At 27.9% G+C, this 16,664-nt stretch overlaps 2 protein-coding genes across 2 annotated transcripts; both read right to left on the bottom strand.

The window, feature by feature from the left end:
* Positions 1-1,661: 1,661 nt before the first annotated feature.
* On the bottom strand, positions 1,662-3,168 carry LOC109174250. Its single transcript, XM_019323522.1, has 5 exons — positions 2,908-3,168; positions 2,635-2,798; positions 2,100-2,544; positions 1,917-2,011; positions 1,662-1,834 (listed from the first exon to the last, which is right to left on the bottom strand). Exons 1-5 carry the CDS (start codon positions 3,157-3,159, stop codon positions 1,717-1,719), a joined length of 1,074 nt encoding a protein of 357 aa, XP_019179067.1. The 5' UTR covers positions 3,160-3,168; the 3' UTR covers positions 1,662-1,716.
* Positions 3,169-5,273: 2,105 nt separating this feature from the next.
* LOC109172426 (F-box protein At1g61340-like) lies at positions 5,274-5,759 on the bottom strand. The gene has a single exon (XM_019321613.1). The coding sequence runs from the start codon at positions 5,757-5,759 to the stop codon at positions 5,274-5,276; it is 486 nt and encodes a 161-aa protein (XP_019177158.1).
* Between the last annotated feature and the right edge of the window lie 10,905 nt (positions 5,760-16,664).

The raw sequence follows: 16,664 nt of genomic DNA, 5'->3' as shown, positions 1-16,664 counted from the left end.
AGGCCAAATTGTTCATCAAACAAACCACCATTTTGAAGCAATATTGTCCAGAAACATAGTTTACAAAACATCATCCAAACCATCAATCTTTTTTTTTTAACTTTAACAATACTTTATTTGATCTTCTTGGCCCCCTTAGATGATGACAACACATCAAGCAAACACCTTTTGAAAGTTTCTGAATAGATCTCAACTACACGACTAATGACATACTGAAATACAACGTGTTAAATTTAGTTTGCTTAGGAATTTAGTTTTTGCATACTGAAATACAATATGTTTTAAATTCATATACCTCTACATCATGGAAGCCGACTTCTATACTCTTGATTTCGGATGACCATTTTCTTTCCTTCATCCTTTATTGTGCTTCTTGTTTTGAAGGTTGACAAATCATGCATGTCCAAGAATGAATAGACCCATGATGGGAGAGAAGATTGAAGAGCACAATAAGCTACTGGTAATTGTATTTCTAGTGTTTGTATTCCAAGTTAACGATGTATATATAGTGGGTATAGGGTACAACTGGAGAGTTGCGTCTCGATACGATAACCTTCAGCTTTTAATGGCCGCTTTTGGATATCGTTTCGAGTGACTAAACAACAGAGATGCATTGCACATATATTATTTCCTTTCACATTTACACTGTCATAATATAACCTAGATCTTAGGGATTCATCTAGGACGGTGGAATTAATATTTGATAAACCCAATGATTTTTAAAATCGACTGATAAAATTTCGTATGTCATATTTTAAACGGCACCGTTTTTTGTAGGCTGGAAGTTTTTGCAATTAAGCATTTACTGCTTCTTATTGCTATTTTATATTAGAAGACGAGTTATAAATTATTTATTTACATTTAGGGTGTTCTTTGGGTTATGGCATACAATGCAATAAATGTATTTAAAATTTAAGAGATTTTGATGTTAAAATATCTTTAAAATAAACATTATGTGTAATATATTAACATTTATAATAAAACCTATAATTATAGATTATTTAATTTGTAATAAATATATAAATAATAAACATTAATATTAACACATAAGTATTCATAATGTTGTATAAAAAACAATAATTATAGATATTAATTTAATAAATGTTGTATTAAAATTTTAATATAGTTTTTATTTGTAGTAAGATTTAATACCATTTGGGGTCATCCGATTATAATAGTTCTGTCACATTTAGTCTTAAATTTTCAATCCACGACATGATGCTATTTTTTGTAATTGTCATTATTGATTATCTTACAAAAATTGTAGGGAACAATGATAGTTTAAGTGTACGCAATAATGTGTATATGCTCCCATAAATATCATTACTCACCTTAAATATCAATTCTTATTTTAATTCTAAATATTTATAGCAAAATTTATAAAAGAATAAATATCATATTCCCTTTTTATATATGAAATTTAATAACATTAATAGTTCTTTTAATAATATAACATGATTTAAATATTTCAAATATTTAGTCCGTGCAATTGACATATTAGTTTTCTTAAAAAAAACAGAAGAAGATTTAAAACAAAAAAAAAAAAAACAAAACAAAAAAAACAAAAAACAAAAAACAAAAAACAAAAAACAAAACAAAACAAAAAAAAAAAAAAGATGTGGGCAATAGTCATGATAGGCAAAAGATACAATAATGGTCTAAGAGACAAATCTTCATGATATATTCCCACTACTAGCTCTAGATCCACACTAGCTTTCATTCACTATTACTTAGCTTTCTGCTTTTCTTGGCGGTGACGGAGACATACTCCGAATTTTTCAATTCACTCAATGACTTTCCAAGTTGTCTTTCATATTCCTTTACAAGTTCAAACCTGAAAAATGATGAGAGGCCGGTGAGATGAAAATATTTAATATCCTATAGAAAAAGTAGTTGTAATTGAATAATTTAATTACCAATATGCTAAGCAATGGAAAGGACTGTAAGTCTCATAAAGCATTTTGATATTGGATGCAACACTTGTTTTGGAGCAATCTTTAATTCCATGAAACTATATATCAAAAACCGCAAATTAAGTAATTATAGAATGCATTGTATTATTAATCTCACGTTAAAAGAATATCTAAATATATATATACCTCTTTCAAGTGACGAATGGTCTCGGTGTCACAAGGGATGAACTGATAGCAGCCAAGACACATCATGATATTGGCACTAGCAAAGTTGGAAACTCCTTTTATTGTTTCAAGGGATGCCATGATTTGTGTTATATTTTTGGTATTCTCATTTATCATCATCTCATATTTTTGTAGTGGAAGTTTCCCATTGACAATGCGTTGAGCAAGGCAAAAGATGAAACGGGCTCGAAACCCCAAATTGCAGAATTTGTTAAGCTCATCACTTCCACTTAGCCGTGCAATCTCCTCACAGCTTGGAAAGTTTCCTAAGCTATTGCATGCTTGTACTACTGATGATCGTTTCCTTTTCAATTTTCTTCTACCATTTCTCTTTACAAGAACACCTTTGTCAAGCTCATATTGAAACTTGCAAAGCGCTTTAGCCATTTCTAGTGATCGCCCCCAACTACATATATATAATATATTACGGATCGGAGTAGTATATATATATATATATTAAAGATCCAATTGAAGATCAGAATATATAATTACTTACTTGCAATTACAAAGAAGAAGAGTCTTGACAATATCTTCAAAGAGTGAGGGAGAGCGAAACAAACGACCAAATCCTTGGTTTCTTGCGTCTAGGTGTAACTTATGGAATTCTTGTATGGCATTTTCATCTCCAACAGACAATCTAAACATTCTCGCCACCTGAGCCTACATACACATATATATATGCACGTGATGACTACATATGTAAATATTGATAATATATATATGCATTATGTATGTAGCTAGGTACATAATTAAATATATGTATATATACCTTGATGGCATGTTGATCTTGAGGAGAAAGTAGAGTTGCATGATGAATTTTGAGAAGGAGATGTTGATTTTGTGTTGGTGGTTGGGAGACGGAAACGATGAGAGAGAGAGAGGTGGTGAGGCGCAATGGGCGAGTGAAGGTTTTGGTTAGAGTGTCCCAATGGTTTGGAGCCATCATGAAGAAGCCATGATTACATACTGCTTTCTCCAACTGGAACCTATTGCTATTCACCCCATAATCACTCAACCTCATATGCAAAAAACAACAACTACCCGCTGACCTTACCATCATATTACCGCCCTCAATCTTCACTTCACTTCACCTCGATCTATATATATATTGTAGAATCTAGCTTGTTAATTAATTAATGACCTAGCCATAATAATATATTAAAAGTAATGCAAAATCAGAGCTACACTTTATCAAGTAGTATTAAAAAATAGTAGCCTAGATCATAATAACTCACTCTCTGGATCGACCCATATATATAAGCATGCAATGTGATGAATCAACAATTATATTTTATCCATCGAAAAGATGAGATAGATTAAGCTAAGTTCCAAATTCGAAAAGATATATTATTAATGATGGAAGAAAAGCAACAGTCGTTGGTCGTACCAATACATGCAAATGATCTGTTTAGATTTGTAAAACAGTAGGTACAGCTCAAGAAGGGTGCCTAGCTTTCTACATAGTACATACATACCCTACGTAATAAGAATAATAAACTTAGCTTAATGGTAACCATGCATTTAAAATCAGTACAAATTAAAAGGCTTACCATTATTATTATTATTTTCTTTACCAAAAAAAATTATTATTATTATTTTAATTTTAATTTGAATTTTAATTATTTTATGGATATGGATAATGAATAGTTACCAATTAAAACAAAATGCTAATAACTAAGTAGGTAGAATCGGTAAATGGAATCGGCAAGATTTTAATGCAAATAAAAAAAGCCAATTCAAAAATGCATTAAAAGCAAACTATATATATATATATATATATATATATATATATATATATATATATATATATATATATATATATATATATATATATATGCGTCTCTTCAATTCCTTGGCGATCGAACACTGAAAAACGCATTGCATTGCATTGCTTGCATGCAGCAACTAATATTAATAATAATTAACACCGTATAGTATAGTACGTACCGGTAAACTAGCTAACTGCTCCAGCCCCAAAAAACCGTTCCATTATATTGCTGATTTCCCATATGGCGGCGGCGGGCGCTAGCAATCATATCGTCACAAACCAAATGCCGCGTGCATTCTATTATTATTATTTACGGTTACCAATTCCATGCATCATGGTGGAATTGAAATTAAAGAGGTGATGCATGGTACATACTGTGCTTCATCAGCTCTTTTATTATTATAATCCAAATAACAACTACGGAGTATAAATTACAGTTTGAAAAGTATTTAATTTGGCATGATTATTATGAATTTAAATAAAATCTTGGGCGATGCATGTCATGCCTGTACTCAAAACAATACATACCTCAACAGGGACATGGCCGGACAGCACCCACTAGTGAATTCCGGTGAGACACCAATATAATTAGACAAAAAAATATAATGCAAGCATTCAATAAGTGATTTAGTAGGCAGTGTGGGAATTGATTTTAAGAAATTAATATTAACAATCAATTTACACCATATCACCTAAAAAAAAAAAAAAAAAAAGTAAAGGCTTCCATAAACAAATATACACATTCACACAGTTAAAGAATATGATAGCATGCATTATTATGTAGTTAATTGTTAACTCTCTTTTTTTTTTTTTTAATTCTTTTGTAGGAAAATCCGAATGTTAAAGAATTTTAATTTGCAATCCACTATGAATCCTCACCCAAAGCAATTTGTGAATGATGAAGAAGGGAATAGAGACATTGAGGATGATGATGATGATAAAGAGAATATATATACAAGTAGGGAAGATGAGTATGTATGAAAATTATGATTCTATTCTTAGATGAGATGAGGAAATAAACAAAACATGCATCATATCGCTTCTAAACCGTACCCATTCATAAATAATTTGATATACATGAAAATGGAAGAGCCTAGCTAATAAATCTAATCATTTTGCTTACACACAAGCAGCAAGCTAAGCTTGCGGTAAGTCTTCAACAAGTACAGAAGGTTGAAGAAGAAGAAGAAGAAGAAGAAGGATCAGCTAGCTAATTAATTAAGCAGCACGTACTGCAGCAGTGGAAGTTTGGCAAATTAAAACAAGCTTGAATTGTCAGATCCAAATTAAAACAAAACATGCAGCGAGCTGAGCAATACAATTCTCGCTGGCTCATCACCTCACTGCATGCACTTAATAATTTGAATTCATGGAAACAGGACTACGGCAATAGAAGACAACTTCTTATGGCTTAACCGAAGCTCTGGAAGTCTTGTCGTCTGTCTTGGAGCATTTGGTGCTTCCAATTCAACTGAATCCTCATCGTCATCGAGCAGCTGGTGGTTGGTTTTTGTGGGTGTACTATACTCAAAATGCCATTTCTTAGCGATCATTGTCACTTCTCGAATGGTCTTGGACACATGAAACAGCCTGCTCAAATCATCATGATCAACCCCCAATATTATCCTAACCACAACATCTGTAGGCAAGGATTCCAGAGGAGACAACCACATCTCACAACTGCAATGCTTCTTTGTTTCTGTGCCTCGCCCTCCGGTATTCAAATCATCCATCTCCTCTAATTCTAACTGTAAACCACTTGGAATTGACACCACCACCCTTTTCCTCCCAAAACACTGCCTCTTCACTATCCCTTCGCCCTTCTTCTCCAAACTCATTATCTCTTCCAACATTTTCTTTACCCTCTCTGTCTTGGATTTCTTTCCAATTCAACCCGGCCCCTTTAAATAATTAAAACAATTCAATACAATCTTCGTCTTAGTTCTGTGGTATATATATATATATATATATATTTACTTTCCAATATTAACACATGCAATGCAATGACCCTCCTTTATTGTTTGAATTTATTTCAGACTTAAATGCTCTTTTTAGCTTCCTCACCACGTTTCTTCTTTAAATATAATCTTTAATCTTTATTAAATATAATAAAGCTGGAAATAAAAATGGGGAAAAGGTTCCCCACCAATATAAACGATCGATATGATATCGTATTGTGACTTATGGGGATTTGAAAGTGATTTTGTTAAATATTGGCGTTTCACAATACGACTTTTGGCTTTACCATCTCCAACATTTATTTGATTATCCAATTGTTTGCCATTTATTGTAAGATCCAATTGCATTAACTACTATATGGGCGGAGTGAAAGTCTTGATTAGGGGATCAAATTTATACTTCGTATAAAAAATTTATCATGTTACTTCACATTAATTAATACCCATCATACAATATTATTATATATATCATATCATATATGATTGTGCCCATTATTATTCATAATTATAATTAAGGTTATCAAATATTACTTTCGAACTTTTCACATAACACAAAATTTATATAATAGTAAAAAATAAGGAAAATTATAACTTTTATCAATAAGTTATAGGGTAATTGTAGAATTCGTCTCTAATTGTTGTTTGTTCTCACTCTTCGTCCCTAAGATATACTCTGTAATTGATGTTGCAAATTTCGTTACTTTACTAACAAAACATTAGGGATGAAATTTGCAATGTTAGTATAGCTTATGGACAAAGATTGAGCACAACTTATATTATTAAAATGAAGAAATTTACGACATCAATTATAACTTAGGAACAAGAAGTGAACACGACAAACAATTATATATGGACGAATTATACAATTACCGTATAACTTATGACGAAAATTTGTAATTTTTCCTAAAAAACATTTACATTTACTTAAATATACATTGTCACTCTTTTTATTCTTTTATCAAATAAAAAGTTGTCAATTGTTTGATCAACAACAATTTTTTTGATAATAAATTAATATTCATTTTACTGACTAATTGCATATATATTTCAAAATTTAAGCGATGAGGACAAAACCAATATCACAAAATAAAGAATCATTATTAATTTTTGTAAGGTTTAAAGCTAATCATTTAACCTAGCAAATTTACATCTTAAAAGTGTAAATAAATAATAAAAACATACAATAAGTTATCAACTAATTAGGCTATGTTTGGCAAATCTAGTTGAAAGCTGAAAAACTATAAGTTATGAGCTGAAAACTGATCGAAGAGTTGTTATGCTTGAAAGTGTTAGGTAAAATTAACTTTTTGATAAGTTGATAAATGTAAAAAGACAAAAAAGGACATCTTCATAAAATTTAGATTAGTTTGTTTACATATTAAAATTTAACATTTTGAAATAAAATTATTAGCATAATCATGATCTAACATCTCATAATGAAGTAACAATATTGTTGCGAATCTCCTTCATATAATGATAATAATAATAATAATAATAATAATAATAATAATAATAATAATAATAATTATTATTATTATTATTATTATTATTATTATTATTATTGTTATTATTATTATTATTATTATTATTATTATTATTATTATTATTATTATTTGACCAAAGTTTATGTTAAATTTCATAGGAATAAGTTTATGTTCCGGCCATGGAGACGAATAAAATCTTCGTCTTCAGCCATGGCTGTGGAGACAAAGAAATCGACCGAAGACGAAGAAGGTTTCTTCGTCTCCGGCCGGAGTCTTTTTTTTTTTTAATTTAAATATTTAATTATTAAACTTTATTTTTTAAAAAATAATTAATTTGGGATGATGACATGTTGACCTGTTGGAAATCTTCAAATTGAAATAATTGTTTGAAATTAGTTAGTTTAGTGACCTAATTGTTTGTTTTTTTAGGTTCAGTGGCCTAATTGCATTATCGTGTGCAGTTTGATGGCCTATTTGACCCTTATTCCAATTTTATATTGTATTTTTTAATATATTTTAACATATTCATAATATATGTTTAACAATCAAGCCAGCTCTAATTGGGATGTGGTTCGAACCTAAAACCTTTCTTATATAAATTAATGAGTATGTTGAGAATAATAAATAGTTAACGGAATATTCCGTTATTAAAGTTTATACTAACGGAATTTAGAGTTATTTAAGGAAATAAAATAATATAATAGAGGTTAAATAAGGAAAATCATTAAAAGATACTAAAATCAAAATAATATGAACCATTCATTTTAAGAAACAACTACTACCGACATTTTTTTTTTTGTTCCAGTTAGGGGCCTAACATTATTGGCTCTTATTAGATTTGTAGATATATATATTAGGGTTCCAATGAGAACACTTGCTTAGGTGAGAACGTGAGAACAAATCGTGTGCATCCATATAATATTTTTTAATGGATACACACGATTTGTTCACATGTTTTCACCTAAGCAAGTGTTCTCATATGATCATATATATATATATATATATATATATATATATATATATATATATATATATATATATATATATATATATATATATATATATATATATATGCATGTGTGTATTATTGATAACATTATAGTAAATTGATCAATACCTAAAATATAACCCTTAATTTAACAAGTGAATTGAATATTATATTCCACAATTCAAACCAAACACATAAGTTAATACCAAAAGCCCTTGATTAGTATATACAAAATGAACTTTATGTCACCGATACCTTCAAAGGTGGACCATAGTCAATAATATAATGATTGTCATTTGACGACTGTATTCATTTGAAGATTTTTATTCAATATTTAATTAATTAAAAAAAAACACTCGTACTTTAACCCACATGGGCATCTTAACTAGTCATAGAGGTGAAACTTTGGAGGAATGACTAGAGATCGAGTCTCACAAGCGGTAGTGTGGGAGCAACCTCGAAAGTGAGGGAGGGGAGTTCCTTGTGCGCAGTGAGCAAAGATTCAGTCACTGTCATCGAACGAAATTTCACCTGGCAGTTGAGTTGTGATTTTAATAGTAAAACGACGTGGCCACCCCATCGTTTAATTAATTCTTTTTTTTAATTTTTTCAGTTTTTTTAGATTAATTATTAAAATTTGTTAAAATTTATTTAAAAATTATTAAAATGCCAACTCAGCTGCCACGTAAGCAAGTAATATGTTAAAATTGATGGTAACCTTCTATATGGTGAAATTGCATACATTTGGAGTGTTCAGTGGCCTAATTGCACGTTTTTTGCGTGTTCAATGGCCTAATTGTAATTTTTTTCGTTCAGTGCCCCAATTGCATTTTCATGTTACGTTCAGTGGTCAATTTGAACCTTATTCCATTATATATTCTTACAAAATGGTGCAATTGTATATACTATTAAGGACAATATAGTAAATCAATCCATATAACTTAAAATATAACTCTTACCCGACAAACCAATATTATATTACACCATCCAAACTAAACACAACTACACAAGGTAATATCAAAAGGTCCCTTATCTCTACAAATCTAATAAGAGGCAATAATGTTAGGCCCATAACATGCACAAAAAACTGTTGGTGTAATTGTTTATTAAAATGTTGGCACAAATAAGGTCATATTATTTTGACTAGTTTTTTCTATGCTCGATGCGCAAAAACATATGCCTAATATTTATATTTTTAAAAATAACTAACAAATCCTTAGTAATTAAAATCTATATGAAACCAAATTTATTTGTTATATTAATCCAATATATAATATGTATAAAGAATATGAGAAAATATATGGTGGATGCAAGTGCATGATAACAATAATGGAAAATATAACGGAAGTTATATCGGTAAGGAGTATTTTTGTCCAAAAAAGTATATAGTACAACTCTAAAAGCATAATGTACAAAATGATTAGCACTAAAAACATTGATATAACTTTGATTGAGACTTATTATGTTTTTATTTTATTTAGATTTTAGTATTTTTTTTATGATTTTTCTTATTTACCCTCTCTTATATTATTTTATTTCCTTAAATAAAACTGCAGTCTGTTAGTATAAACTTTAGTAATGGAATATTCTGTTAACTATTTATTATTCATAGCTTACTCATTAATTTCTATAAAAAGGTCTTAGGTTCAGACATCTTCCCAATCAGAGTTGGCATAATTGTTAAACATATACTACGAATATGTTAAAATGTATTTAAAAATTACAATATAAAATTTAACATAAACTTTGGTCAAATAATTAGTCAAACTAAATACATAGCATTCAAAGTTGAGGTGCATTTTCTAAAGGATTGACAATGTTCGGCATCTCACGGGCTCCTATTGAACAAGTTTATACATTTCTTAGAATTTTATCAATGCATAAAAACTTCTAAATAAATTTGTAAGTTAAATTTTAATATATCATTATAACAATATCTATTGTAACCATATATTTCTAATTATTTATTATCATCATTTATTGATAGCAATTGTAGCAATTGTCATTGACAAACTCTCAAAATAATTTGTATCAACAACAAATGGAAGTAAAAAAAAAATTAATGACTTCATTGTTTTGGATGAAAAATATGCACGTCACTTATTACTCTTATTAAATTAAATAAATTAGTAGCTACAATACAAAATAATACATATATACATTTAATTAATTTATAATTAGATGTCTATACTGTCTTTATTCAAAAAAAAATTCATTATAAAAAATTTAAAAAGATATATAATTCCATTAATTATTTACCATTCAAAAGTTCATTACCTTCAACTGCATTTTTTTTTTGAAATACTCTGAATTATTTACAAGGTAGTATCTGTTCTGTTCTATATTTTCTCAAATATTTTCCATTATCTTCCTTTTACATTATCTTGTAATTAAATATCAAAGTTATAATACAAAATATACTATATATATATATATTTTTTTTTGAATGTAAATATACTATATATTTAATTACCAAGTATTTTATACAAATATAATAAATATTAATATTTTGTTCAATATTTTTACATGATAATCTACCACACATATCATAATACATGAAACATGTAAGGGAAAAAACTACTACTGAAGATGAAGACAATGACAATGCTACCCAAAAGAGAATTAAGAAGACTTAGATAATTTTAAACCAAAAGATGTATTTATTTAGATTATCGTTTTTAGACTAAGTATTTAGACTAGCGATATTACAAAGTTGTCAACATTTATTTTAATTACAATTATAATCAATATCTTATATATTAATTTGCATTTATATAATTTGAATTATCGATTTAAATAAACAAATTCAACTTCTAATTACCTATGCATGGACATCTACTATACTAATAAGAGCCCAAGAGAGTTAGGCCTATAATGGGTAGAAAAAATGGCGGCAAATTATGCTGTGCATCCGTATGCACCATGCATGGTGCATACGGATGCAAAAACGACGTCGTTTTAATAAAACACGCGTCTCCCCTTAAAAAAAAAATCAGGTTCGATTCTCAGCAACAACATATGAACTAAAATTCCATAATCGATGAACTATAATTCCATAATTGTTGAACTATAATTTCATAATCGATGAACTATAATTCCATAATCTAATCTATGAACTAAAAATTCCAGAATGAATGAACTAAAATTTCATAATCTATAAACTAAAATTTCAGAATTGATGAACTACAATTCCATAATCGATGAACTATAATTCCATAATCAATGAACTATAATTCCATAATCTATGAACTAAATTTCCATAATGAATGAACAATATAATGTTGTTGCTGGGAATCGAACCTGAATTTTTTTAAAGGGGAGACGCGCGTTTTTTAATAAAATGACGTCGTTTTGGCATCCGTATGCACCATGCATGGTGCATACGGATGCACAACATAACGATTGAAAAATGGCGGTCAAAATTTTTAATCAAATGAATGGCTCAAATTGATCATATTTTAATTTTTCCTTAATATTTTCTAATTTATCCTTAATGAATATGATTATCCGTTAACTTTTCCGTTAAATATTATCTTTTCTGTTAATTTCTGTTAGTTCACCGTTAACTTACTCATTGATTTCAATAAGAAAGGTCTTAAGTTCGAACCTCATCCCAATCAAAGTTGGCATAATTAATACTCTATTTTACTCTTATTAAATTATATAATAATTTAGTAGCTACAACAAAAAATAATACATATGCATTTCTTTAATTTAGAATTATGTGTCTACAATGTCTTTATTCAAAAAAAATTATTCAATATCAATAAATTAAATGAGAGAAATAATTTCATTAGTTATATTGTATTTATTTTTCTCAAATATAAAAATTCTTTACATTCAAATTCATCATTATATTTGTTACATTGTCTCTACAATGTCTTTATTAAAAAAAATTATTCATTATCAATAAATTGATTAAGAGAAATATTAGGACTATATGGTTTAATGGTACCCGGGTTGGACTTCTATTTGGAAGGTTATGAGTTTGAGCCTTAGTGGAGGCGTTATTGGTTCTTTGTGTTTCAGTAGGTTGAGAAAGTATATGAACAGATACTACAATGTAAAAAAAAAAAAATTAAGAGAAATAATTTTATTAGTTATATTGTCTTTATATTTCTCCAAAGAGTCCAAGAGAGTTAGGCCTATAATGGGTAGAAAAAAAGGTGGTCAAATTTTAATTTTTCCTTAAGATTTCCTAATTTATCCTTAATGAATATGATTATCCGTTAACTTTTTCGTTAAATATTATCTTTTCCGTTAATTTATGTTAGTTTACCGTTAACTTAATTACTCATTGATTTCAACCAGAAAGGTCTTAAGTTCGAACCTCATCCCAATCAAAGTTGGCATAATTAATACTCTATTTTACTCTTATTAAATTACTAGTTTTTTACGCGCATTGCGCGATTGGGATAATGCCCAATGTTTTTTTTTAAAAAATAAGTACTTTAAAGTATATTAAGGCAGGATTATATTGAAATTGTTCATGTATAGATAATTGAAGGTTGAACTTGCGTATTTAAATAGGTAATTCTTCTCCCAAAGGTTGAGTCCCCAACCCCAAGGGCCCCCCACACTCTGACCCGACAGAGCATTGTGGGAAGTTGTAAATCACGGTGACTCAATGGTTCAGCAGACAGGACCAAATGCCGGTGCGAAAAAGGAATCTGCCCACTTTGGACATAATTCCCGCACTGCCGCCACCGAGGTTCAAACCTTGGTCTCTTCTCCCAAATACTGCCCACTAAACCATTGAGCTAAGCCCGTGCGAGTTAAATAGGTAATTCTAAGTTTACAAATGCAAGATAATATAGTCAAGATTGATTATAATTGTCAATAAAATAATTGTATAGGTATGGTTGAAACCAAATACGGGACATAAGGGAGAACAAATAAAAATTAGGGCATAAAATATTAAATATATACTAATATTGTTTGAGGAGATTTCGACATTAGGATTTGTGGTTAAGTTCTATTAAGACTTTAATATTATAATTAGATTAATGGTGTAATTATAATTCTATATTAGACATTAATATTAGAATTAGACTAACGGTGAATTAACGGTATTTAACGGAAAAGTTAAATGGATAATCATATAATTAAGGATAAATTAGAAAAACTTTAAAAAAAATTAAAACCTGAACAATTTGAATCATTCATTTGATTTAATAATTTGTCGGTCATTTTTTCTACCCAATGTTAATAATTAAATAAATTCGTTGGTCAAATCCGCTAACTGCTGATTGTCAAACAAGGACATTGCAAGGTAGTTCTCACTTCAATTTGTTGTGTGATTTGAATACTCTCTTTGTCACAAAATCTCTCAAGTAGTTAATATGGTTGGCTTTATTAATTATATTTTTTTTTTATTTTTTCATGGTATTAATAAAATACTTGGTAAATAAATATATAGCATTATTTTGTATTATAACTTTGATATTTAATTAGAAAAATAGTGCACAAAAAAGATATTAGACAATGTAGTGAATATAATCAATTGATGAATTTGAATATAAAAATTTTTACATTTGAGAAAAATAAAGACAATATAACTAATGAAAATATTTCTCTTAATTAATTTATTGATAATGAATAATTTTTTTTTTACTGCATTAAGACATTGTAAGGACAATGTAGCGAATATAATCAATTAATAAATTTGAATATAAAGAATTTTTATATTGTAGAAAAATAAAGACAATATAACTAATACAATTATTTCTCTTATTTAATTTATTGATAATGAATAATTTTTTTTGAATAAAGGCATTGTGGACACATAATTCTAAATTAAAGAAATGCATATCTATAATTTTTTGTTGTAGCTACTAAATTATTATATAATTTAATAAGAGTAAAATAGAGTACTAATTATGCCAACTTTGATTGGGATGATGTTCGAACCTAAGACCTTTTTTTTATTGAAATTAATGAGTAAGTTAACGGTGAACTAACGGAAATTCTTAAAATTTTAACGGAATTAGTAACGGTGTGTGTGTATTTTAGGAAATTTTAGTGTAAAATTTAAATCTTATCAATCTTTTAATCAATCTGAGCCATTCATTTGATTAAAATCTGTGACCACCATTTTTTCTACCCATTATAAGCCTAACTCTCTTGGGCTCTTATTAGTATAGTAGATATAATAATTTAGTAGCTACAACAAAAAATAATACATATGTATTTTTTTAATTTATAATTATGTGTCTACAATGTCTTATTCAAAAAAAAATTATTCATTATCAATAAATTAAATAAGAGAAATAATTTCATTAGTTATATTGTATTTATTTTTCTCAAATATAAAAATTCTTTACATTCAAATTCATCATTATATTCTTTACATTGTCCCTACAATGGCTTTATTAAAAAAAATTATTCATTATCAATAAATTGATTAAGAGAAATAATTTTATTAGTTATATTGTCTTTATATTTCTCCAAATTTATCCATTGATTATATTCACTACAATATCTATTATTTTTTTACACTATTTTTTAATTAAATATCAAAGTTATAATACAAAATAATGTTATATATTTATTTACCAAGTATTTTATTAATACCATGAAAAAAATTAAAAGAATATAATTAATAATAATAATAATAATAATAAATGTTTTAAAAAATAAAAAAATAAAAAATATAATTAAGCCAATCATATTAACTACTTGGGGATTTATTAACCAAAAAGAGTATTTAAATCACACAACAAATACCAGGACTATGTGGTCTAATGGTACCCGGGTTGGACTTCCATTTGGAAGATTATGAGTTCAAGCCTCAGTGGAGGCGTTATTGGTTCTTTGTGTTTCAGTAGATTGAGAAAGTATATGAACAGATACTACAATGTAATAGAGCCAGTAGCTTTCCAAAAAAAAAAAAAATCTCACAACAAATTGAAGTGGGAAACTATATCGTAATGTCCTTGTTTGACAATCAGCAGTTAGCTCTTCAATATTTAATATTTTATGTCTTAATTTTTATTTGCTCTCCCATATGTCCCATATTTGGTTTCAACCATACCTATACAATTATTTTATTGACAATTATAATCAATATTTACTATAGTATCTTGCATTTATAAACTTAGAATTGCCTATTTAAATACACAAATTTAACATTCAATTATCTATGCATGAACAATTTCAATATAATCTTGCCTTAATATACTTTAAAGTACTTATTAAAAAAAAACATTGGGCATTATCTCAATCGCGCAATGCGCGTAAAAAACTAGTATCCTATATAATATTGCACTAATATACTTTGAAGTATTAATTTAAAAATAATCATGGGACATTGCGCAATGCACGTAAAAAGACTAGTATATTATATTAGTATATATACAAAATAAATTTTATGTCAACAATCTACTTTTAAAGGTGAACCATTAACATGGTGTTTGGTTGGAGGGAATTTAAATTCCATTCCCAGTCAATTCCAATCTAATTTCAAAGGCCACTAAATTTCTTAGTTTGGTTAAAAGGAATTGCAATTTCCTCAATTTCATGGAATTAGAATCCCATGACCCTCATAGGATTTTAATTACATGTATTTTAGGAAGAAAAAAAAAAAATTATGAGACAAAATTACCTAATTGATGTCTGACCTTCCCTTCTAGGCGTCGGTTGTGTGTTTGTTAATTTTGATTATAATATCAAATAAATATATGCAATAGTGAATGAGAATTTACATTGTTTATAATTTTATGTATAACAACTATAATTTGCATTATGAGTGACGTCAAATTTATAATTGCATTCTGTCATTCTTAAATTATGAATGACGTGAATTTTATAATTACATTCTGCCATTCTTTATATGCATTTTTTATATACAGCTGGTATGTTTAATAATAATAATAATAATAATAATAATAATAATAATAATAATAATAATAATAATAATATATTATTATTATTACTAGTATTTGCACCCGTGCGATGCACGGAATGAATTTGTTGTAATATATTAATAATATATGAATCAATATATAATTATTTAAATTAGAATATCAAATATAATATAGTACAATTAAAGATATGATTTGGATCGTTTATATATTTTGATGTTATCATTGATTGAATTTGTGCAAATAATTGCTCAAATTGATAGCTATATTTAGATGTACGCATGTTGTGCTATATTTTGAAGATTTTATTTATCATTGTTTAGTATTTTCATAAATTAGGCAAATGTGCCCGTTATCTAACAACTCAGTTATAGAAATGAATTGCTATCATTATTAGGGAAAATGACACTTTTTCCCCCTAAGTTATATACTTATAGCACTTTTTCCCCCTCAATTATTTATGTAA

The sequence above is a fragment of the Ipomoea nil genome, unplaced genomic scaffold (genome assembly GCF_001879475.1).
Source record: "Ipomoea nil cultivar Tokyo-kokei standard unplaced genomic scaffold, Asagao_1.1 scaffold0019, whole genome shotgun sequence".
Classification (NCBI taxonomy): Eukaryota; Viridiplantae; Streptophyta; class Magnoliopsida; order Solanales; family Convolvulaceae; genus Ipomoea; species Ipomoea nil.
The sequence above is the reverse complement of the archived record's forward strand: the minus strand, read 5'-3'. Positions and strand labels throughout refer to the sequence as shown.

Bases quoted from the DNA above. Each gene is read 5' to 3' on its own strand.
- LOC109174250 (XM_019323522.1), bottom strand. From the start codon at position 3,159: ATGAGGTTGAGTGATTATGGGGTGAATAGCAATAGGTTCCAGTTGGAG. The intron at 2,545-2,634 runs GTAAGTAATTAT...ATATATATGTAG, and splicing joins CTTCTTCTTTGTAATTGCAA to TTGGGGGCGATCACTAGAAA. The intron at 1,835-1,916 runs GTAATTAAATTA...ATCATTTTTCAG, and splicing joins TTCCATTGCTTAGCATATTG to GTTTGAACTTGTAAAGGAAT.
- LOC109172426 (XM_019321613.1), bottom strand. From the start codon at position 5,759: ATGTTGGAAGAGATAATGAGTTTGGAGAAGAAGGGCGAAGGGATAGTG.